The sequence below is a fragment of the Nannobrachium achirus genome (assembly GCF_963921795.1).
Source record: "Nannobrachium achirus genome assembly, chromosome: 13".
NCBI lineage: Eukaryota > Metazoa > Chordata > Actinopteri > Myctophiformes > Myctophidae > Nannobrachium > Nannobrachium achirus.
The window spans coordinates 14792854-14817615 of NC_137833.1; the positions used below are offsets into that span (position 1 = coordinate 14792854).

The 24762-nt window shown below is 43.3% G+C and overlaps 1 protein-coding gene across 1 annotated transcript; it reads left to right on the forward strand.

The window, feature by feature from the left end:
* Window positions 1–569: 569 nt before the first annotated feature.
* Window positions 570–19348, forward strand: LOC308297162 (rac GTPase-activating protein 1; the record flags this gene model as incomplete). The annotated part of the gene is made up of 16 exons (XM_080740578.1): window positions 570–651; window positions 1534–1736; window positions 2702–2831; window positions 3432–3547; window positions 4110–4163; window positions 5106–5244; window positions 6137–6291; window positions 7038–7199; window positions 7883–7978; window positions 8062–8260; window positions 8598–8703; window positions 9214–9346; window positions 9444–9549; window positions 10101–10203; window positions 10327–10334; window positions 18939–19348. 16 exons carry the CDS (start codon window positions 570–572, stop codon window positions 19346–19348), a joined length of 2202 nt encoding a protein of 733 aa, XP_080596704.1.
* Between the last annotated feature and the right edge of the window lie 5414 nt (window positions 19349–24762).

The window sequence follows — 24762 nt, forward strand, 5'->3', positions numbered from 1 at the left end:
GACTCGCCTGATTGGCTGAATGGTTTTGAACCAGGCCACCACCCACCACATGCCCCAAGCCTACAGCCCTGATTGGCTCGCCCTCTCTGAGGGCTGGTGGAAAAAGCTTATTTAATGTGAAGGGCCAGACTAGCCCTCTCCATCATCAAAGTTCCCACCCCTGCTATAGATATAGTGCTTTGTGCGATGGCCCTTTAATATCAAACATAATGAGAAACTTTGTCAAAATGACAGAAATCACTAAATAAATAACCGTAATACAGGGAGAAATCACCTTGTGAACTTCTCTCCCCATAACTTCTCAAGTAACTTCTTCTCAAGGAAAGTTCAAATACCTCAAAATTGCATTTAAGTAGGCCTACGGTACTTGAGTAAATGTATTTAGTTACTTTCCACCACTGCCTAATGATTAGGGTGCAACATTGTGCATTAAAGCCTGGTGACACGAGTTTACATTGCAGGTGTGTCTCGTTTAGGTCTGTTGGACTTGTTATAAATTGCCTTCAGCTTGGTTGGTTTAGCATGTGTGTAGCCTTACTAGCCTACCTGTGTGTGGTTTGTTTGGGATCATGGAGAACATGTATCAGAACATTCTCCAGGACTTTATGGTCCTGGTCCGCCAGAATGCTGATATACAGGCCACAGAGCTCGGTAAGAAACTCCTTCATGTTCCTGCTCCTCTTCCAGCTAAAAGACAAGAGATTACCCTTAAGCCTCATTCTTCAAGTAGAATAAACTTATTCTACTTAATATGTTTATGAAAGGTGCTTTATAAAAGAAAATGGGTCAACCTTAACCTACCTAAACCCCTTTCAATGCATAATTAGGTGTACTGTACTTAACTGTACAAAAGTACAGTATAGTACAATTTTGAGGTATTTTTCTTTTACTTTACTCGAGTATTTCCAATTTGCAATACTTTCACTTCGACTCCACTAAATCTCGGATCCAAATATTGTACTTTTACTCCACTACATTTATTTCAAAACGTTTTAACATTTTAAAAAGGTTTTAATGTTAAGGTTTTGTACAATAAATCCAACGAAGTTAAAACGGTTAACAAGAGAGGAATAAAACATGAAGCCCAAACAAGGTAAAACATAAAACAAAGATTCTTCAGTCAACTGACAACATGAAGCATATTGGTTCCCCAGGTTCTATGTTCCCCACTTACCACCTAAACCTTAGCCTAGGATCCCTTAACTTTTCGGGGTCCCCATCTGAAATCAATGGGGGTAAATTTACTATAATACATTTTAGGATTGCGACAATTACAAAAAAATATATATTATTGAACTCAAGTCTCCATGGCGTGAGTAACCAATAGACAAAAAGTCATTTTGGGGGTGAACTACTCCTTTTTAATATGGGAAAAACTAGGAAGATAAGGTAACTAGCCTGTCAAAATAAAACGTAAACCATAAGACACGTTTTCTTTCTTCATGGCATAGTAGGCTAGTGACTGCCTGGTGAGTTATTCTATTCTAGTACGATACAACTGCATACACTGATTTATCCCCTCTTTCTTTGCAGCATTCAGGGACATGGTCAAAAACTTTGAGGCCATAAGGAAAAAATGGCATCACGCAGAACATGAGCTGAAAACCTACAAGGAACGGCTGGTGAATTCTGACGTGGCCAAGGCCGCGCTCGAAGTCCAGCTGAAACATGCCCGCAACCAGGTGGACTTGGAGATAAAGAAGCGCAATAAGATGGAGGTGGACTACCAGAATCTAGTGAGTCTCTACACAGAACATCGGTGACATTCACACACCAACGCAATTTAGCAGATCAACAAGCTCGCAACGTGTTGTGACCTTGTAGATCGGCTATTTTCACCGAAAGATTTCCCCACAATAACAGAAGTCACTAGTATAGAGCTCTGAGGACTCCTGTCTACCATATGGGGTTTACTGTAAGTGGTTCGTTCAGGGGGTTCCCCAACCCTTTCTAGATTATGGGGCCTACTTGAAAATAAGGGTTTGTGGCCCACACACATCTGACCACTTAATACAATGGTCAAAGAAGCCCCTGTGTTGTGGTCAGAATCGATTGGTCGCCTGGTGTTCGGAACGGGATGTTTCGGAATGGAAACGCGCCCCCAAATTTTCAGAACTACCATTAGAGTGCTTGTGTTCTGGCTTGGTTCAATGGGACCAACATGGTTCCTATATTTCTATGTTTGTATTTATCATTTTAAAAATGATTTAAACTAGTGAAAACAGCCGATCTACAAGCACACAACGCCTTGCACAGCGAGATGTTGTGTGCTTGTAGATCTGCTGTTTTCACTACTTTTGTGCAACGGCCTTGTATGATGAAGCAGGGCTTTGCTTTGCGAAAACATTTATAAATTTGAAACTTGGAGATACGAGGTTTCTGCCCGACAATGACAATTTACTTTGTTGGCTGCCCAGCCCCCAAAATGGAACGAAGGCCGACATTTTATTAACTTTTTCCTAATGGCCGGCCGGGAATGAACCGGCCGAACGGGAGTTGTCCCGCTTTTCCCAATGGCCAGCACGTCCCTGGTAATATTTATCCATATCACAATGTCATTAAAAAAATCGACATAATTTATTTTAATGTCATTAAAGTCTTAGTATTTGCCCACTTGTGATGCCCTCTGTGAGCCCCTGCCCAGTGGGCTGCCCACTGGGCCCACAGGCCTTATTTACATGTGATTGAATTGCAATTGCAGGAGAGACGGATGCAGTTGGTCTGCGACGTCCTGATCCATGACACCAAAGCCACTTCGTGTCTCAACGATGAGCAGAAATCCCTCCTCGCCCGTTTTGACAACAGGGGAGCCAGTGTCGACCAGCCTTACGGCAAGAGGTTTGACAATTGAAATTCTAAAATGGAGAAAGTAGCAGATCTACAAGCTCCATACAAGTCGCTTCATGCTGAGTTTCGAGCTTGTGGATCTGTTAACTTGTGATGTTGTGAGATGCTGTAGTAGGATTTATTGAAGTTAAAATATGGAGCTGAGAGTTTCTGGCCCAAAGGGACAATATGCCAGTTGAGTTATTGGGACTGAAGCTCCCGCCATCCAATTATTAACCCTCCTTCATAGTCACATCTTTGTCTCTTATCATCTAGATCCAAAATTGAGGTATGCACCTGCTTAACATCTGATAGTTTTTGGAGGCATGTATAAAAATGGTAACTCATTAATTGTATCATATAGTCCACCTGGATGGAAGCGGAGTTGTTCAGTTTTTAGTCACCTGTCTGTTTATAAACATTGTAACATAAGACTATAGTCTGGGATTTTAGTTATGCAATATTGTGACAAATATTGTATTTTTCTGGTCTTTAATGCATTCAGGTGTACACATATATTTTATTCTGAAAATGCCAAGAATCAATCCCCAAAATAATATTTATACCATATTATGGTCACCTCATACGGTTGTATTGAGGTACAGCAGCCTCTACTAATCCACATGTACTGTTACGTTCCCTCAGGTTGAACGTCATTAATGAGTCCTCCTTCCTGTCTCACTCTGATATCAGCTATGATAAAACGGACGACGACCTGATGGTACAGTATGACCGCTTCAAGCGAGGATATGTTTTTGACATTGTCATGCAGTGTGTGTGTAATTTATTGCGACCAAAGGTCGCAGTTTACCATGAGAAATGTCACAGCTTGTCTCTGTGAAGCCGTGTGTGTACACATTTTTACGGTCTATGGGTTGGTTCCCTTGACACATCACTGTGACATCACAGGGTGATGTGACAGGTGAATACATCAGTAATTTCTTTGTATATTTGTCCTGACCTGTGCATTTCTTTATTTCCAAGCCTAAAAAGCTAACGGAAATCTTTATTCATTATGTCAATACGTCATCAACTTAAACCTAATCGTGTCAGCCCTCTGTACATACAGGACTCACTCTTTCCCAGGTGTTTCACCCAGGTGGGAGTGGTTGTATGCCTAACCTTAACCTCACAAACGCTATGTCTAACCTTAAACCTAACCTCAAAACCACGCCCACCTAGGCGAAACACCTGGGAAAGATCATGTACATACAGTAGAGTACGTGTTCCACAGCAGTGGAAGGCACGGTTTCACCCCTGACTTTTCTTGTGAATTCCTTCAGGACCTGGACACGACCATTATTAGACCCCTGAGGTCAAGGGCCAGAGAAAAGAGGGTAAGTCTCACAAAGCATGAATGCAACCATTTTGATATTATTCAGTTGGACATGTACTGTACTTGGAAGTACATGTGTATATCTTACAGCTAAATCCATCATCCTTCTATTATAGCTCTCCCGTCTGTACCAACTAGGTGGTGTCACAACCCATTCACCCCTTGGGGATTGAGTCTTTGAATATGATCTCAAGCCACTATCAACAATGATTGGATGTAATCCACTTTTCTTTGTTTCACAGAGGTCATCAATGGCACCATCTATATGCATGGCACCCATGAGGCGAGCAAGGATGAGCACATCTGGAGACTTCCTGGACAAGGTGAAAATAGTCTGAAAATAGACTATTTGACCGTTAGTTTTTTAATTATTGCTCGCCTTCATTGTCAGATGAATCTAATAATTGTGATTTCGTGCAACACTGGAATGTTTGTTATAGCTTTAGACCAGACATAACAAAATTACACAGGGCATTTGCATTATCCTTCTCAGGGCATTATGAATGATTTCAACAGAAGTCAATCAACCACCAGAGTGCCTCCAGTGCAATATTACATTCTTTCAAACTTGTGTTCCATCTTTTGCTGATTAGCATTTGGCCCCAGTGGAGCAGATGAGTTTCTGATAGGTTGTTTTACCCACTGAAGTGAAACCACTGTAGGATAGACTCTGGCGGGTTCTGTAAACGTGTAGGGGCTTTTAGTTCCAGCTATTTGAGTCATTAGTGTGGTTGCCCAACAGGGCAACACACTGTAGTCCTGGGGAAACTTTATTTATTCTAGATAAACTTTATTTGTGAACAGGTTTTTACCTTGAATCAATAGGCAGGTAAATGCGGCTAGCATTTCCCTAATTCTGGTTATAATAGTGACTAGAGTGAGTGGTGCACAGCATAAGTACATTTCCCTGTCTAAGAACCCTTATTTCTATACCCTCTGTTAGGAAATGGAGACCACTGTGAAGGCGACTGTCACAACCCCTGAGAGCACAGGCCCAGTTCACATAAACATAAACATCGTCCAGGAGAGCCACGAGAGGGAGAGGGTACCCATCATAACAGAAGAACTGGTTTCCTTCAGAGGTGAGGAGGAAGGTGGTGTACTTTATTACACACCATCATTCAGTCTTCTGAATAAAGTTCCATTTAGTCTTTGTCATATTTTAGTCGTCTGAAATGTTTGTCTAGTTTTAGTTGACTAAATTATTTTTACAAATGTATTTTGGCGGGCCTCGATGGCATCGTAATGCCCAAATTTGCACTTGAAAATATTCAATTGTAGATTGACTATTTTCAGAGTGCAACACCCAAGCGCAACCAAACATGAAATAACTTTTCTTTTCGTTCTACTGGATCTCTTCCCCACTAGTCCCTCCCTAACATTTCAGTCTAGTTTTTGTTTACTGACGAAATTGTCAAAATCGTTTTATTCCTCATAGTTTAGTTTTTATTTAGTTTAGTTTTAGGCATTATAGCTTTGTTTCTATTTGGTTGAGTTTTAGTCAGTGAAAAATGGTTGGCGGAACATTTTTCATCATAGTTTTAGTCGAGCACTGATCCATAGGAAAATGTTTCGTGCTGCAAGGCGTTGTGAGCTTGTAGATCAGCTATTTCCGGCAAAGAGGTTTGGTGTAGAGGGGGAAAAAGAGCAGACTAAGTACAGAGTAAAAGGTTAAGTTTATTAGGTAATGACGGCTCAAGTGGTTAAATATCTGAAAACAAATTAACATGAAAAATCCAAAAATATGAAAAATACACTGATCGTGCTGTCAAACAATGAAACTATATGGAATCTATGAACAGGTTGTTGGGGGTCCCTGCTTCATCTCTCTCTCAACCAAGGGGCCCTTGGCCTGAAAACGTTGAAGACCCCTGATGTAGAATATTTTTGCTTTAGGGCATAAACCACTGTCTCCATATGTTAACCTTTAGTTTTTCCGTAAATTAACAGATGAGGCCCCCCATGATCTTGCAGGCCATCAGGGGGGCCCAGAGACCTCTATTGGCCTAGCCATAGAGCAAACTACACCGTGGGAGACGCTAGCAGAGATGGAGGAGACACTTGAAGAAGTCCCTTCCACCCCTCCCATCACGGAAGAAGCTGTGAAGCATAACTTCCAGACCAAAACGGTATGAACTCCAAACTACACTGAACCATTTATTGAACTTGGGGAAAGGAAGAGGTTGCCTGTTTGAAAGTGATCAAGAAGTTCAATCAAATAACTAGATCTTTGGGCAGGATTTTTTCCATTTTGTCAAAAGTGCTCTCGAGACTCTAGCTGGAGCCCTCAATGCCATTTTGATTACAGTATACACCTCTTTGTTCTCCTAAATCTTAAAGTCACTAAGCTTCAGAACTTGCAAAACAAACTGATAACTAATACTTCTCTGCCTTAAGCCCATCTAATTCCAACACTTTGCTAGTTTAGGACGGCTCAGGGTAGAAGACGGGGGTTAGGCAAATGCCACTGGGATTGGTATTTAAGCTACTCAAAGGGACAGTGCCCTCAATAACCTCATACCTGTCGAAATACATTTCTGACTAAAAGGCCTGTCCATTGTATCTCCGAAATGTTCGGTGAGTTGGACTTTCCAACGTGCAAATTTCCGAACCCGAATTCGGTGTAATGCTTTTCAGAAGTCGCGAGTGACGTCATTTTGTAGTCGAACTGGACCTTGTGCCCAAAAACTTCGGTTTCTGTCAAAGTATGGACTTATGACCGTACTTAAGTGTTCAATAAAACAATAAAAATTGTAATAACCACTTGAATCCTAGCAACCCTATACTATACATTAGCCCAAAATAGCTGATCCACAAGGCTCACATTTATATCACTGCTCATAATAACCACTAAACGTATCATGGATCTTTCCAGGTGATCAAGCCAGAGACATGCGTGCCTTGCGGCAAGAGGCTCCGCTTCGGGAAGCTGGCGGTGAAGTGCAGAGACTGCCGTGTCATCGCACACCCAGAGTGCAGGACGATGTGTCGTGAGGGCTGCACCCCATCTAGGACACATACTGCTCGTGGACAACAGGTGCTGCTTGGGAGTGTGGAACCCAATATTAACCATTATGTCTGTCTGGTGGGCAGGGGCGTCACAAGGGGTAAGAAAGTGGGACTGAGTTACTAGGGCCCAAGGTGGTGGAGGGGCCTTAATTATTTTATACTTTAGCTATTGAAAAATAGCAGATATACAAGCTCACAGCGCGGCACCCGCGCTGCGAGCTTGTAGATCTGCTATTTTTGAAAAGTTTGAAATTTTGATTCTGGGGGTCCCTGGAACTCAATATTTTGAGATGGGGTTCCGTGGCCAAATACATACCATTTTGGGGGTCCTTCACATGAAAAGGTTTGAGCTCCACTGACATAGAAACATAGGTTTTTCAAAAAACCTCAGAAGGATTTGAAATATTCAAAGATTTGCATGATTTTTCAAAAATGGAAGATCTACAAGCTCGCGCTGTGTGCTTGTATATCTGCTATTTTTCAATAGTTAAAGCACAAGGGCCCCGCAGTGAATCCTTGTACCCAGGGCCCAGAATTTGGTGCGACACCCCTGCTGGTGGGGTCCATAATGGATCCAATGGTTGTTTAATCACAATCTCTTAAGTCTATCTGGGTTTTATAAACCAAAGAAAATGCATATGGTTCATATAGTCAGTGATGTTGGATCAAGGGATTTTTTTTATTGGATTATAAAATGCGTGTCATCTTCAGGGCACTCTGGAGAGCTTCGCTCCATCGACCAATCCGAGAGTCCCAGACTTGATAGTGAACTGTGTGAGTGAAATTGAGAGAAGGGGACTGAAGGAGGTGAGCATCCCAGCAGTGTATTTCACCTGAGATGCGTCCATTAATCAAACGGTCTAACCCATCCACCTCTTCCTGTGCCACAGAGGGGACTGTACCGCATTTCCGGGAGCGAGCGCTTGGTGAAGGAACTGAGGGAGAAGTACATCCAAGGGAGAGGGACGCTGTATCTCGGCCAAGTGGATGAGATACACGTCATCTGTGGCCTCCTGAAGGACTTCTTTAGGAAGCTGAAAGAGCCACTGATAACCTTCAAGCTCCATGCAACGTTCATGCTGGCCGCTGGTATGTTTTATATAATATAAAAGCACCATCCCATGCAAACGTCTCCAGAAGATGGTTGTAGGCGATTAGACTATCGATTACTTAGTAATGAGTTGTGAACTTGTAGATCGTCTAGTCTTTCTTTTCTTTAGGTACTTGCAACATTTTCGCCTATGGAGCCTAGGTTGAAAGTGGTTAACCTTAGTTTGCAGCCCTATTAGATGATGTTGATGCTGTTGTATTTATATGTAATTTTCTTATAGTACATTACATGTAATACTTTGATAACTGAGTGTTGGATCAGTAGTGTGTAGGGGAAACTGTAGCCTTGTTGGCTCATCTCCTATGTATGTTCCAGAGATGGCTGATGAGGAGAATGCAGCATCCCTCATGTACCAGGCCATCACAGAGTTGCCAAAGGTCAACAGAGACACTCTGGCCTTCCTCATGCTTCACTTACAGAAGTAAGGGCTACTGTTACAGTTTACACCTTACACCATCTGTCTGAAAGTGTTATTTACTGTTGACCATTATGAACATAACCATGTTTACACAGACATGCCTAAATCTTACGAGGTACAGCTTGTAAGCATCGGGCATTCTTGGAATGAGCAACACAGCTAAACGTGCGGCTAATGCCCCAATTATTTTTAGCCAAATCGTACTTTTCAGGATTTACATTCAGAAACGGCAAAAGTAACAGATCTACAAGCTCAAAGCACCTCACTTCACACAGCCTTTCGAGCTTGTGGAGCTGTTGGACTTGATACTCAAGTGTAGGGCATTCGTTTACGAAAACAGTTGGGATACTGATAATGGGTTTCTGCCTGACAGCAACGATGTACAACAGGGTGCAATACAGTTGTAGACAGGACAACGTACAGCAAAACACCAGGAAGGTACTGGTAGCATGTTGCACTTTGATCACGCAGGGAAATGTTAAAAAAATAAACTTATCTAATTGTGGTTTCCAGGGTCATGAAGAGCCCCCAGTGTCAGATGGACAAGAACAACTTGGCCCGGGTGTTTGGACCTACCATCATTGGCCATGCAATGGTGGATCCCACCCCACTGGTCATCCTAAAAGACACAAACTCTCAAGTTAAGGTTAGAATTTCTTTGCTGGTACGGGACAAAATGGAGCTCTGCATGGAGCCCAAAACCGTCCCAGTATTAAAATGTCATCGCTTTCATTTTATCTCAGGTTGTTGGCCGCATGCTCTCGTTCCCTGAAGCGTACTGGAAGACGCTGTCTGCGATGCGGGACACTCCGGTGGGTGGGGCCGGTGCTAGCCGCAACAACGGTAATGGTACGCACACATTAGCTACACATGAGCTTAGGATCTACTGCCATTCGGGGTTGGGGTTTTGAATAAAGGCTAAAGAGTAGTTCTCAAACATTTTCAAGTCAATGATGCCCAAACACATAGGCTACTATAGGCCATAAAATCCGCTCAATATGCCGACAGGCCGTTGTTCCGACTAGCGTAGGCAGGTTAGTTACCTGTCACAGTTACTGAGGTTAGGGTTAGAGTTGGGGTTAGTTTTAGTGTCGGAATACCGGCCTGTTGGCATATCGATGTGGACCCATAAAAAAACCCAATTGAAAGGATTTTAGATTTACTGCAGAATGAGTTTTATTGCGTATTTCATGTGTATATCCTAGGTTTAAGTTGTATTGTGTTCACTTGTATGTCTTTCACCCAAATAGAATGTACAGCTGTCTTATGGGAATATAATGGTAGGGAGTGAAACCTTTTGACTCGGAAGCAGATGTATTCATGTGTATGTACCAGTTATCCAGTGTTGTCACTCATCACAATGTGTCATTTATCTGTTCTTCTTGTCACCGTTTCTCCAGTTTACTTCGATCCTCTGACGTCTCCGGAACTGAGCGCATACCGGGCGTCTACCAGCACCGGAACCCTGGGTGGAAGAATCAGAAAGCTGGGCCATGCCTTCTCGTAAGACTGCAACTCTAGCCGTGTTTAGTCCACATTAAACCTGGTGTGCCTATTTGCATTGCGAGCTTGTACATCTGCTATTTTAGAAAAATCCTAATGTGTTTGTTTTGTGTCCTCTACTAGATCTTCTGGTGGGAAAAGAGCAGAAGCTAAGAAATTCTTCCCCCCTACCTGAGTGACTCCACCCCGGGCTCACACCCCCTGTGGCGCATGGCTCTTTATCAAATAACTTAAAATGTGGTGTTTGCAAAAGATTAAATGTGATGGGTCTCAAACTCTTAATGTATAAAAAGTAAAGTTTTGTATGTGAACATTTTTAGTACAACTAAGTTAATAAAATGTGTTATTCAAGTTGCAGCCAAACATTTTGGGTTGTTTCATTTCCTGAGGAAGGTTTAGCTGATGCATTTGTGTGCGAGTGCAGATCCAGCACCGGATTTGACCACAAGCTCTATACTTGACCTGAGTACTTGATGAATTAGACTTGTTTGAACACTCACAGCAGGGCACACACTAACACTACTATGATCATAATATGCTGTTAGCTCAAATAAATGAGGACACCCTTGGAAACGAGTTGATGCAACTCAATGGGTTTATCCTCCAGTGAAATGTCAAATAAATATGAGCCTTTTTGGTGATTTGCCTTAACACTCGGGTGACTGAAAATAAAAAACTACCACTCTGACTGCATTTATAGGTCAAATTGACAGGTAAATTCTCTCCCTTTTTGCCCAGGAGAGCAACACCCCCCTCCCCTGCTGCCAGCGGGGTTTCTATTGTCTGTTGTTCTATTGACAATAGAACCCCCGCTGGCAGGGGGGAAGAGGTGTTGCTCTCCTGGGCAAAAAAATGAAAGAATGTACCTGTCAATTTGACCTATAAATGCAGTCTGAGTGGTGTAAATGTATATTATTTCATACTTAGGAAATGTTTCAGAAGGGGAAAAAAACTAGAACATATATCTTGAGTACTTAGGAAAAGTCATGGAAGGGGAAATTTCTGAGACCTTCACGGGGAGAATTATTGCACTTTGCAATCTCAAAATCGGCCAAAATGACCTGTTAGTCACCCATGTGTTAAAACCTTCATTTGTGACACTAAAGAACCACTGAACTAGAGGTTCTTCAAGGCAATGGAAACGAGGGCAAGAATCATATTAACCACAGCTCCAAACGTCCTGAAGCTCTTCTGAGGCCACTGTCTTTGTCATGTCATCCACCAGAACCACACCACACAGACATTTATGAATGCATAACAATGGACTAACAGAACAGTGTTAGTGTATTCTTTCAAGGTTAACTTAAAGCTACGCAAAGATAATATATATTAGTCCAAACAAAAACATAATATAATCTTTGAAGTCAAAGATCTTTTCAAAATGAGTTGAGAATCTATTGCAATTTAAACAAATGCAAAGATTTGCAAAGTCTAAAGACAGACTGAACCAACTGAACCAGCTTGATGCATTCATGTTGAACAGCATCATGCAGAGTCATATGTGTCTGCTAGGCATGCATGGTCACACAACTACTGACCCAATGGAGGCTTGACTATGAATATAGGCCTTTAGGCTATAAGATGGAAACGTCATGTTTGTCCCAGTGATGACAACATGCCACACTACTTCAGGATGTGTTCACTGTCTCGATATAACCTGTCACTATGGTTGCACACTGTAATGATGTAATGACAGTGGCGTGCCTCCTGGTAGAGATTGTAGCTCTACCGAGCGTACCATTCTGGTTTCAACATGCTTCCCTCTGTTATCTGTGACTTTGACTCTTGCTCGTCAAAGTCATAGATGATGGGATACATTTTCCATTACATATATGTTTCTAAGTGAATGCATTTCAACTTTGTGAAGCAGCACTTTTAATCATTTGATATGGTCTGCCTGGAGCTCCAGATGTAGCGATAATCAAGTCCATTGTCCTGGTAGTCTGTCCCAGAAAAGTGAGTCAGAGATAAAGCAGGTACTGTAGGCAGTGTAGGTGGACTTAACCTCGCTCTCAGAGAACTGAAAGTCTTTATTTTCAGGTCCAGAAATTATTATAATGGAGGCTGAAATATGCTTATTGAAAAGTATTCTGATTGTTGAGTGGGGCTCTCTGTTTGAATGGGTGAGCACAGAGATAAGGGGCATATAAATGACACAACAGCCTCCAGAAAGCTACCATCTCCAAACGGAAGACGGAATTCCTTATCAGTTCGAGGAATCACAAATTGGAACAATCTGCCCACCGGCATAAGAGAATGTCCATCCTTTTCGTCTTTTAAGGTCCAACTAAAAGGATGGATTATGGAATAGGTTTCAATGTAGGTTTTTCATTTACTTGTTTTGTTTACTTTGTACCCTGTTGTTAATGTTTATAATATGTGCTCTTTTGTGATGTTGCCTGTTTTATGTATGGGGACTATGGATGAAAATTTGCATTCTTGCTAAATCCGGCATATTTACATTGCATTGTATGTGTAGTTAAGCACTATGATGTCGGCAGGGTTACAGTATGTTATGTCTTGTTATAATATTTTAGATTATATACAGGTAGTCAGAATCACTTCACTCACAAAGAATAACGGATACGTGAATTTGTCATGGTGATGTTGGTGTTGTAAGGACATGCAGTTCAAAGTACATGACAACTGAAGAAGAATTGTGGTATAATGACATAATATGTAATGTATGTAATTCTACCACAATTCGTCCTCACACAGTATGTTCTGTAACTGGCCTGCATTGACATTGCAAGGGTACAACCGCAGCTGGGGCAAATAAAATACAGCAGCGTACCCAATATAATAAATTCACTTAGAGACAAATAAGCTAACAAAAAACAAAAAGGGTCCAAGCAACAAAGTCCAGTTCTGTATCTGATGTCTCCCTGCAGGATATACAGTCAGGGGTGTCACAAGGGGTAGGAAAGTGGGACTGAGTTACCAGGGCCCATGGTGGAGGGGCCCTAGTAACTTTAGCTATTGAAAAATAGCAGATATACAAGCTCACAGCGCGGCACCGAGTGCCGCGCTGCAAGCTTGTAGATCTGCTATTTTTGAAAAGTCGTGAAAATGTGCGCAAATCTTTGAATATATGTATTTTTTGAGTGAACATTTGTAACTCAAATTTTGCTTCTGGGGGGGGTCCCTGGAACTAAATATTTTGAGATGGGGGGGTCCTTCACATGAAAAAGTTTGAGCATCACTGACATGGAAACATAGGTTTCTTGGCACACATTTTCACGATTAAAAAAAAAATAGCAGATCTACAAGCTCGCAGCGCGGCACTCGGTGCCGCGCTGTGAGCTTGTATATCTGCTATTTTTCCAATAGTTAACATTCATGGGGGGCCCGCAGCGAATCCTTGTACCCAGGGCCCAGAATTTGGTGTGACACCCCTGTATACAGGAGTTGGCTGAGAGTTGTTAGTTTGCCTGTGACAGCTGGCTCTGGCGAGGCCCCTGCGGAGAAACGCCTCCACCAATCAACAACAGCCACTGCAAGGCAACTGGATGGACAGGCGAGTTAAAACAGCAGTTTCAACTCTCGTTTTACAAGGTTAGTAGGCTAGCATATTCTCATTAAACTGCATGATTTCATCGGGGGAACAGAAAACAGGGCTCCTACTGAATATACTCTTATCAGGCTTCCTGAGTTAGCTGTATTGCATTCTTATTCAAACTAATCTCTCGAGACAGCCTCAGAAGAGAGACAAACCGATAGGTGTCGCCCTTTCTTCTTTGACGATGGGTTCCCAGATTGTATTCAAACAGACCAGTAATCAAACATTATTATTATTTTATCAGACTAGTTGGCTTCAGGGCCGTAGCGCGTCTGATCAGCGCTCTAGGCGAGCTCTCTTGAATGCGGCCCTCTCCACTCGCGTGCGCGCGTTTTTTGCGGGTTTTGCCGTGATTTTAGTCAGTTTTGGGCCGGTTTTGGGCCGGTTTGGGGCTGGGTTGGGTCCACTCCCTCCATTTCGGCCCCCTCTAGAATGGCGCTCTAGGCGGCCAGCCGGCCACCTATACCGCCTATAGCTAAAAACGGCCCTGGTTGGCTTGTACTTATTATTAAAGGTTGAGTGAGATAGTTGGCTGGAGCACATAGATACAGGTGTGTGCCGTTTCAAGTCTTCAGGCTTTCCTGCTCTTTTCCTGAAAATGTCCTGCAAATGCATTTTTTTCCCACAGGATTCTTTCCCTGTTTTGCCTTTCTAATGTTTATGGAGAATGGAGCGTATGTTTGAAGAAACCCACACACATGGCAAGAAACCATTCCCATTAAAAAGCAGGAGCAAACCTTTCAAATTTTGAACCAATTTATCTTTATAATTGTATGCCGTAAAACTTCATTTCATGACCTCAGTCCTTTCTCCCTCTCTCTGTGCCATATGATGGGTGCTGAGAAATAAGCTCGCTTGGAGCGAGATGAAATTAATTATTCATACTTTATATTTTATTCTATAGCCTCGTTTTATTAGGTAATATAATGGTTTTAATAAAAGCCTGGGGTACCCGTTGAAGTCTTATGGAGAATGGCTGCACATGCATCGGTCCAAGTGATAGGCATGCATGGTCACACAACTACTGACCCTAGTGGAGGCTTGACTATGGATAAGGGAATAAGAGAAATCAAACCAAATTATATTCTGTCAGACTAGCCTACACTTTTGCAATGTTTTTGTTTAAATAAAATAAAGGCACACAATTCAGATAAATGTGACAACGAGGATGTTTTACCCCGAGGGACAATTCTAAAGTGTATCTTTACTGTAAATCACTTCTGTTCTTTGGTCAAGTAGTATATGGTTGTGAACATCATCTAAATACAAAATACAAATTCTTGCTAATTCCGGTGTATTTACATTGCATGTAGTGTTAATATGCATTGTCCCGTCTAAATAAATAAATAAATACAAAAATACAAATACAAATCATTACCAAATGGTACATCCGTTTTAAGCTTGACACATGCACGTTATCATTTGAAAGTTAATGCACCATGTTTTCCGTGCATTCAGTGTAGACATGATTCGATGTTACGTAAGCGAACATTTGAAGTTCTGTAATGTTTTCAACTGCAAAATCCAAACAAATACAGTCATTAATGAAAATAAATCTATTTATATACAAAATAATGACTTTAAATATTTTTAGACATGAGTATATATCCCATGGTTGACAAGACCACATCAAAACCAGTAGTAGTAAACAGAACGTCTGCTGTGTTTCCACTGTTGTAGTCATTTTTATCAATCTCTTAACATGATCTTTATGCTGGCGAACCAAAATAAAACACAAATGTAATGCTGATGTTGCTCAACAGATTGTGTGTGTGTGTGTGTGTGTGTGTGTGTGTGTGTGTGTGTGTGTGTGTGTGTGTGTGTGTGTGTGTGTGTGTGTGTGTGTGTGTGCCCTCATTTCTCTCCCTTCATCTCTGATACTATGGAATAAAGCAATGTTGCTGATGGCAGCAACTCATCACAGGAAGGGCTGACTTCGCATCTCAACGTGTTGTGAGCTTGTAGATCTGTTATTTTTGCCACATGAATCCGTCACAGGACAAAGTATAAATCAGTAGTACATAACAGAACAGAAGAGGATACATTTTATTACCAGCTTGAGATCATGTTTACCTAAGAAGGTAATCAAGCAATTAACCAAACATTTGTATTTACAACTAATCACATACTGTATATTGTGTGGAAAACATATTTTTAGCTTAGAATTTACAGTCTGTGCCAATGGAGCCAGACACACAATGCGATTGGAGGAACATTCATTCAGTGGATATTCACTGTGTACTGTAGTAGTATTGCATCACAAGATACTGTTGATGGTTCACAGTAAAATCCTGAGTGTTCATTTCCCAGTGTCTCAATCAAGAAAAGCACATTGAAAGTGCATGTGACGTGTTAATGAGTTTTGGGACTAGTGTGTGTACGCGCGCGTGCGTTTGTGTGTGCATGCTTTCGTGAGAGAGAGAAAATGCTGTGATGTGTGCAATCTGTGCATGGGGAAAATGTGTGTTTTTTTCTGTTTAAGCATGTGCCTGGAGATTTGATTAGGAGGACCGGTGTAATTCTAGAAATGTGTTTAGTTGAACATTTGGGGAATCCTGAAAAGAAGAAGGAAAAAACAAAGTGTGTTGTGTGTGTATTGTATACACAGGAAAGATATGCTTCAGGCCAGGGGGAGCAGAATTAGTTAGAGATCGACTTCGCCACTTTTCAACCTATCTTCGTATAATCGGTCCTCACTAATGTTCATGAGAAAATAGCACAATTTTGTAGAGTTATTTAAAGTGGTCTGCTCAAGTGAGAGGCATGAAGTCTGGTGTGCATCACAGAAGGGGGCATCACCAATTGTATGGCTAGGGAGGAAACATTGGTGCGCAGTGTTTACAGAGAGAGACCCATATTGAAGAAAGGGACATCGATTTCCTCTGGGAAGGGAGAGGATGGGGTAGTGAGAGGGTTTACTTTACTGTAATGGAAAAGGTAGATTTGATGCGGTGCGGTGCTGTGCAGAGTCGTGTAGTGTTGGGCTAAAGCTGTGGTTGAAAACAGGCTGTCGCCAGAACCAAGAACATGTATTTCCCTTGAGATGCCAACAGACAATCCACAAAGACCAAACAAGACAGAACATACAGGGCGCTCGCTGGCCTACTGGTCCAGGCGCATACCACATAAGGCATTGCCACATTGGCATTGATGCCTGACTGCGTCGCCAGTTCAATTCTCGATCCGGAAGACCTTTGCCGCGTGTCACTCCCCATCACTCCCTCCATTTCCTGTCAGTCTACTGTACTATCCAATAAAGGCATAAAAGCCCCAAAACAAATCTTAAAAAACAAAAGACAGAACATACAACATCATGTACTTGAGGTGGGATGAAGAGTCCCACATTAACATTGTAATTAATTAAAACTAACAGAAACTAACAAACCAAGGGGGAAAAAAACAGAACAGGTTTTTCGATGAATTTATCATGGTTAAAATGGAATTTGAAGTTTCATGTGTGCATGTGTGTCTCCAATGACATACAATGTGCAGAAGATTTACAAGAGAAAAGTTAAGCACATATTTGGAGATTGAAGATATTTCACTTAACATTTTGGCTCTAGCCTGAGGATGGAAAAACTCTCTCTGTAGTGTATTTGTGACAGCGCATGGTGTGAACGAGTCCTCAAAGATCCTTTCAAACCTGCTCCAACTCTTCTGTATGAATCGTGCAAGAAGGGAAGTCCCCATGGTGCGCTTAGTTGGCCGGGTCCATCACCCCCCTCTGCAGGGCTTGCTGGGCAAGGAGCCTATTATCCTGTACCAAATCCTTGCAGTCAAGTAGAATCCTTGTGTATACATTTTTCTACCTCTCACTGTGACACACAAAATATCCGATCTACACGCATACAAAGCGTTGCAGCGTGACACGTTGAGAGTTTAAGTAGATCCACTATTGTTGCTATTTTTGGAGGAAAAAATATTTAACAAATTAACAGATTTGGACATACAAGGTTTGCACCCGACGGGGACAAAATGGTGAGAGTAGAGACTGTATTCAGGACCTTCTGTGAGACTTTGAATGTTCTCTGCTGTCTGGGAGGGTACAGCTGCTGTCTTCACCACAATGTACGTGTGCATTGTCCATGACAAGTCCTCAGTGATGTGCACACCGAGGTACTTGAAACAGAAACTGCTCACCCACTCCACTGGTGACACGACAAGCAATACAGATATTATACAATATAGTGTGTGTGTGTGTGTGTGTGTGTGTGTGTGTGTGCGTGTGTGCGTGTGTGCGTGTGTGCGTGCGTGCGTGCGTGCGTGCGTGCGTGCGTGCGTGCGTGCGTGCGTGCGTGCGTGCGTGTGTGTGTGTGTGTGTGTGTGTTTGTTTTATTGGCTGTCATGGTCCCTGGTGACATCTGTACATCCAAACAAAGTAGCCATGGAGACCATCTAGAATCTAGATAGATAGATGGATGTGTGCTTGTGTGCACCTGTGTGTGTGAGTGGGGGTTATGGACAAGGTTACTGACTTTATTAAACCACACTCATATTGCTCAGAATAATATAAACAGAGACGAGGGCAGGATGAGACTCATGAGAGAAAGAGGAAGAGTTTGCTCCACCAACAACAAAACAAAAGGACATTAATGAATAATAGATGAGTTGAAGTTTGGGCCTCACATTAATCTCTTTCACTCAACCATTCCTGTTGAGTCAAACTTGATCAGTCATTCTCTTTCTCTCGTACTCTCTCTCTCTCTCTCTCTCTCTCTCTCTCTCTCTCTCTCTCTCTCTCTCTCTCTCTCTCTCTCTCTCTCTCTCTCTCTGGTGATCTGCAATGGTGTGTTCTACATGGGATTGTAGCAGTGAATGCTTTTGTTACAGTTTCAAATGGATGTCCGTTTTGCACAGTAAGAGACCATATATCTGTCATGATCTGGTGTGATGGTGGTGAGGACCCAAATGCAGAACTCAAAGTAAAGGCAGGAAACCATGGAGGAGAAACCATAAACACAAGCACACACAGGGAACAAACACTACTACTTAAATAGTCTCTGGACAACTAGGTAATCAGGACATCAGGCAACAGCTCACAGCTGTGTGTGAAGCAGGGAGGAGTTCAGATTGTCAATCAGGTACTCACAGGAGGGGAGGGGGCGAGCAAAGTGTGGTAGAAACATGGGACGGGCAAGGGCCAGACCCATACTGTGACGGCTTCCAGACGTCCCAGGACAGGGACAGGGGGTACCGAACTGGGCCACAGGCCCCAGGGGCGGAGATCCTCAATGGGGGGAAAGATGCGTAGCTGCCAGGGCTCTGGCACTGAGTGGAGCAGAGGACACAAGCCGGTGTCACTGGACTTCGGGGCACTGCGTCACTGGCCCGGGCGGACCACCACCGAGCTACGGCCCAGCGGCTGGGGTCCCTGGCGAAGACGCCGACGAGGGGCACCCCAGCGAGACGTCGCATCCTGGGATCGGGATGGCGCTGGGCAGGAGAACCCCAGAAGACAGGGGCCGCAGAGGGAAACCACTTAACAGTCGGATGACAGCAGCCCAGAAGGAGAGGAACGAGGACCTCCAGGAAGGAAAAGTTCACAAGGTGGGGAAACAGGGGCTCTCTGGCTGGGAATTCCGCTGATCAGCACAAGTATTGTTTGAATATAAATACTGTGAAAGAAATGGAGGACTTGGATGAAGGTGCAATTGGCTCGTGCCACAACCCTGAAACAGTGGTAAATCAGCCAACAACCCACTCCCTCTCATGGTAAATGGCTTACTTTTAATGACGTCACGCGCACGTCGCTTAACACCTACTCTACAAGAGTTAACAAGTCAGACAATGGTCTACTGATATGCATACAGGCTTGTACCATGTTAAATCACCCTGCTGTGATATATATGCATATATGTCAAACTCAAGGCCCGGGGGCCAAATCAGGCTGATATTTAATTACAATTAGAACTGGCCTGCTGGTATATTGCACGCACCACCAAGTCACACAATGTATCGAGGGCCCGCGAGCACAAGCCCGCGTCTTCACTATTCATCAGCAATGGAAGCTCCGGCAAGACAGGACGTGGCCGCGAAAAGAACTCGCCCTCCCTCCAACTTTCAGCTACCCCTCTCCCCAAAAATCATGGCTAAACGAAAACGGGGGCAGAGTACATGTTCATGGCTGTAAATGGCAAACACGTGTGTCTTCTGTGTGGATTTGATTTACTTTCTCATTTTACTATATGAAAGCAGTGATTGGTGAGGATCATAGAGCAGCAAACTGAGCTTTAATAATGCATCTTCAGTTTATAATGCATGCAGTTTCATTTTTGTATTTATCTTGCTATTAAGGGACATATTTGATTTTTGCTGTTTGCCTGTTGAAAAAAAAAAACGTTTTCACTTGAAATTACTGACAGAGCCATAAGAAAATATTGGAACTGATTGAACCAGTCTGGCCCTCGACTTGTCATTGTTTTTTATTTTGGCCCACTGTGTATTTGAGTTTGACGTCCCTGCACTACAGCGTTTGTAAACGTTGTCGAGGTGTGAATTTGGGGATTGCATGTGCGTGTGAGAGGCGTGACACGGCTCACAAAGATACAGCGTCTACAGTACATGCGTGACCGGACCAATGCAACACTGCTCTCACCCTTAACCTGACCAGTGTAATAACCATAGACATAGAAAGGTAGACGCCTCGTTCGCCTCTGGGGCATATGCATCGAGGGACTTGGCAACAGGTTGTTTCCGGTCATAACAGCTAATCAGAGGCAGGTGGGGGCGGGTCTTTTCGTACACAGCCTCTAAGAACAGCTGAGCCGCAACATCGGAGCGAGAGAGAGAGAGAGAGAGAGAGAGAGAGAGAGAGAGAGAGAGAGAGAGAGAGAGAGAGAGAGATGAATGGGGAAAAGACAAATGGAGAGAATCCGAGAAAACCGGAAAGAGAGAAAGAAAACAGACGGAAAAAAGGACGTAGCAGGAGAAAGACATCAAACTGCCAGTTGTAATGGATCACAGAGGCTGGTGTCTAGACCCATTGTAAATCCCTGTGCTTGTGTTTGTGTGTTTATGTCAGAGGTGACCTTGGGTGACAGAGCTGGCCCTGTCACCAGACGACAGGGGCATCTGACGGATAGCACTGAACTGTGTGTGTGTGTGCGCGTGTGTCTGCGTGTGTGTGTGTGTGTGCGTGTGTGTGTGTGTGTGTGTGTGCGTGCGTGCGTGCGTGCGTGCGTGTGTGTGTGCGCGTGCGTGCGTGCGTGTGCGTGTGGGGACTGTACAACATAATTAATGCAGTGACTGTGACATGATTCACGTGAAGTCGCCCTTTGGTTTGTGGAGACCCGTTTCGAAGCCTCAAGTTTAACATTATAGCAATCGCAAGCATAACAAAGAAGGAAAGACGTGCACAATCCAAACCCGAAGTTGGGCAGGTGCTGGGTGAAAAAAAACCGTACTGTATTAAAACAAAGCAGAACGCGCACACAATTTTGCAACTGGATCTCGCTGTGTGTGAACCTTCTCTTTTGTTTACGTGCCCTTAAGCATACCCTGCTTAATCATCTATTTTACTCCAAATGGGACCATTAATTACAAAATGAGCATAATGCTGTATTGAAGAAGACTTGAAACCAGGGATTGAGGTAATCAATAAAATGTTTACTGAGGTAATAAATCAAGTGAGAAGGGTAATTTCTCTGACCTCTTTTTTGCAACCAGTGGAGTTGCCCCCTGCTGGCCGTTAGAAGAGAATGCAGGTTCAAGCAATTAGTGCAGGGGTTTTCAACGTTTTCAGGCCAAGGACCCCTTAGTTGAGAGAGAGATGAAGCAGGGACCCCCACAACCTTTCATAGATTCCATATAGGCCTAGTTTCTTTGTTTGACAACACAATCAACAGTGTATTTTGGATTCATGTAAATTGGTGTTTCAGCCTATTTAACCACTTGAACCGTCAATACTTAATAAACTTGCCTTTCACTCTGTACTTAGTCTGCTCTTTTTCCCCTCCACACCAAAGCTCTTTGCTGAAAATAGCAACAAGTAGATCTTGTAGATCTGCTATTTTTGGCTAAAGTGGTTAATATAAAAAAGGAGAAAAAAAGTTTCTATCACACTAAGAATTGGAGGACCCCCTGTAGTAACTCTGAGGACCCCCTAGGGGTCCCGGACCCCTAGGGGGTTGAAGACCCCTGAACTAGTGCATCACTTTGGATTCATGTCTCAGGCCGGGGGCGGGGCTTGCTGCTTGGTGCTATATTTCTGCCTCTCTGTGCACTGCATGTGTGAACTCTACCAGGGTACATTGTGTGTGTGTGTGTGTGTGTGTGTGTGTGTGTGTGTGTGTGTGTGTGTCGTCCCCTCCAGGTTCTTCTCCTTCCAGCAGGCAGTTATCTAAGAATAACATGAGCGCCTGGGCAGGAACTGGCAAGCGTGCACACACACGCACACACACGGACACACGCACGCACGCACGCACGCACGCACGCACGCACGCACGCACGCACGCACGCACACACACACACACACACACACACACACACACACACACACACACACACACACACACACACACACACACACACACACACACACACAGTGGGAAATCTGCTTGATGACAAAGCAGCCCCACCTACCCCTACAAAAGCAAAGAAAACACACACACACACACACACACACACACACACACACACACACACACACACACACACACACACACACACACACACACGTGCGCGCAATGGTTTGTTCTTCCCTTGCAGCAATGAGAAAAAGGAGAGAGAGAATATTGTCTGTCACATAGGATGTGTCAGAAACAATACTGTAGGTTGTGTCTATAGCCAGCATTCTCTGCCCTCTTTCAGGAGCTACAGTAACACCTTGGTGCTTTTATGCTTTTATTAGGGGTCCAAGCATGTAGTTGTTAGTTTTATTCTCCTTCTTCTGCCACTTCTTGCAGTTCTGGCCTAACATGTGCACACATGCAAAACGGCCAAGAAATTAAACTCACAACCACTGACCAAAGGGTGGCCCTATAGCAACTAATGGTACTATAGCAATCATGTTGCAGTAGTGGTGGTAGAACACTTTTTTAGCATGCATTTAGCCTTGTCAAGAGGATACACTTCTTTCACCATTGTTGTTTTCTTCAGAACTCAGAGTCAACGCACTGGACAACCACATACCCTGGGCTGGGACGGCCGGGTCCAGGGGGGAGAATACAAGTTACTTTAAAATAAAAATCCATGAATGTCTCTTTGTCTATCTGTGCTGGTTATGTTGTTAATTAAATTACATTAAAATAACTACAAATGCAAAATTTAACAAGGTATTATAATTATAATATTCTCCACACTTTTATTCTCCCCATCTTGACAGAATAGTATATTCCCAGGTTCCACAGGTCAGCTGCACAGGTGCAATTCATTATTGTTAATTGTGGCACGTTATTATGCCAAGTTTAGCCGCACTTGAACAACGTTCCAGACTGCCATCCAGCCCAACAAACCATATAATTTTTTTGAGGGGGGAAATAGAATGTACTGTAAATAGAATGTATCATGCCTGTTGCTAAGGTATGGCAACATGACTGGTGTCTTGCACGCGCGCAACACCAGTCATGTTGCCATACCTTACCTTTTTCTGAACTGACGCCACTGTGGACAACCCGGCTTCTGAGCATACAGTAGGGTCAGTCAGTGAGTGCCATCATTGCACCTAAGGGGCAGCGCACTGCATTTTCATGGACAATGAGCTTGACTGCACTCATTTTACGAATGGCCAGAGAGCACACCAGCGCTCTCAGTGCATGTTTTCGAATGCACCCTGTATGACAGCAAAGAGAGCGAGAGAGAGAGAATGGCAGAGCAGAACTTAAACAATGGAGATGTCAAGGTGGGGAGTGAAAGATCTTACTCAAACAATTCATTGCGATACAGTAGATATCAAGATGTACCTAGAGAGATAAATGAAAAATACACTGTAAAATTAAATATTCACTGAGAGTAACTCGGAAAATGTAACAGTCCACACTCACTGAGGATACACTGACTGTAGATAGACAATACATAAATTGTAAATTTGTATAGCGCCTTTATCCAAGGCGCTTTACATTCACCCATACATTCATACAGTACACCGAAGGAAACCATGCACCAACCTACTCAACGAGAGCAACTAGGGGTTCAGAGTCTTGCTCAAGGACTCTTCGACACCAACTCTGGGGGAGCCCGGATTCGAACTGGGAAGCCTTCGGGAACCCTCCGTGATCTAATGCCGGTTTCTCTACGCCTGAGCTAATGCCGCCCATGCTAATGAAGTCCCAGTATAACCATAACATCAGTGAGGCAGTTTGTTTAACGCCGCAATAGCTGAAGGGACAAAACGTATAAAACAAACCTTTTCCCATTTCGAAGTTCTGTATCTTCGTCCAGATGGCATGAGTTCGAAGTCACAATGTAAGGGATGATCAGTGTCATTTACTTGTATACGTGTAGCGGTTACCATGTAACAGATTAATATGTACATTATAGGCATTTAGTTGAAGGTATGTTGTTAAATATAAAAAACAACTGGGGTGCCAGCTGGCCTAGTGGTCAAGGCGCATACCACGTACTAGGCTATGATGCCTGCTGGCGTCGCCGATTCGATTCTCGATCCGGACGACCTTTGCCACATGTCATTCCCCATCTCTCTCCCCATTTCCTTTCAGTCTACTGTCCTATCAAATAAAGGCATAAAAAGCCCTAAAAACGAATATAGGCATTTTACTTTGTAGCCAAATAGTGTGCAGAGCAGGCTGCCCAACTGCCAGCATTCGCCACACACAGCCAACATGAGAACAGAGCAGCTTAAGCTGCTTGGACTGACTGTCTCTGGCTGGGCATGAAAGCAGGCAGCGGGTGAGTCATATAGAGAGAGGGAGAACTGGAGGAAAGAATATCATGTTGTCCTCTCTACGCAGTCATCAGCAAAGGAGAGTGAAGCCCCGCGGACTGGGCCTGCACCCAGCCAGCATCATCATGGACTCTGATTGACTTTTATGTTACAAAAGATT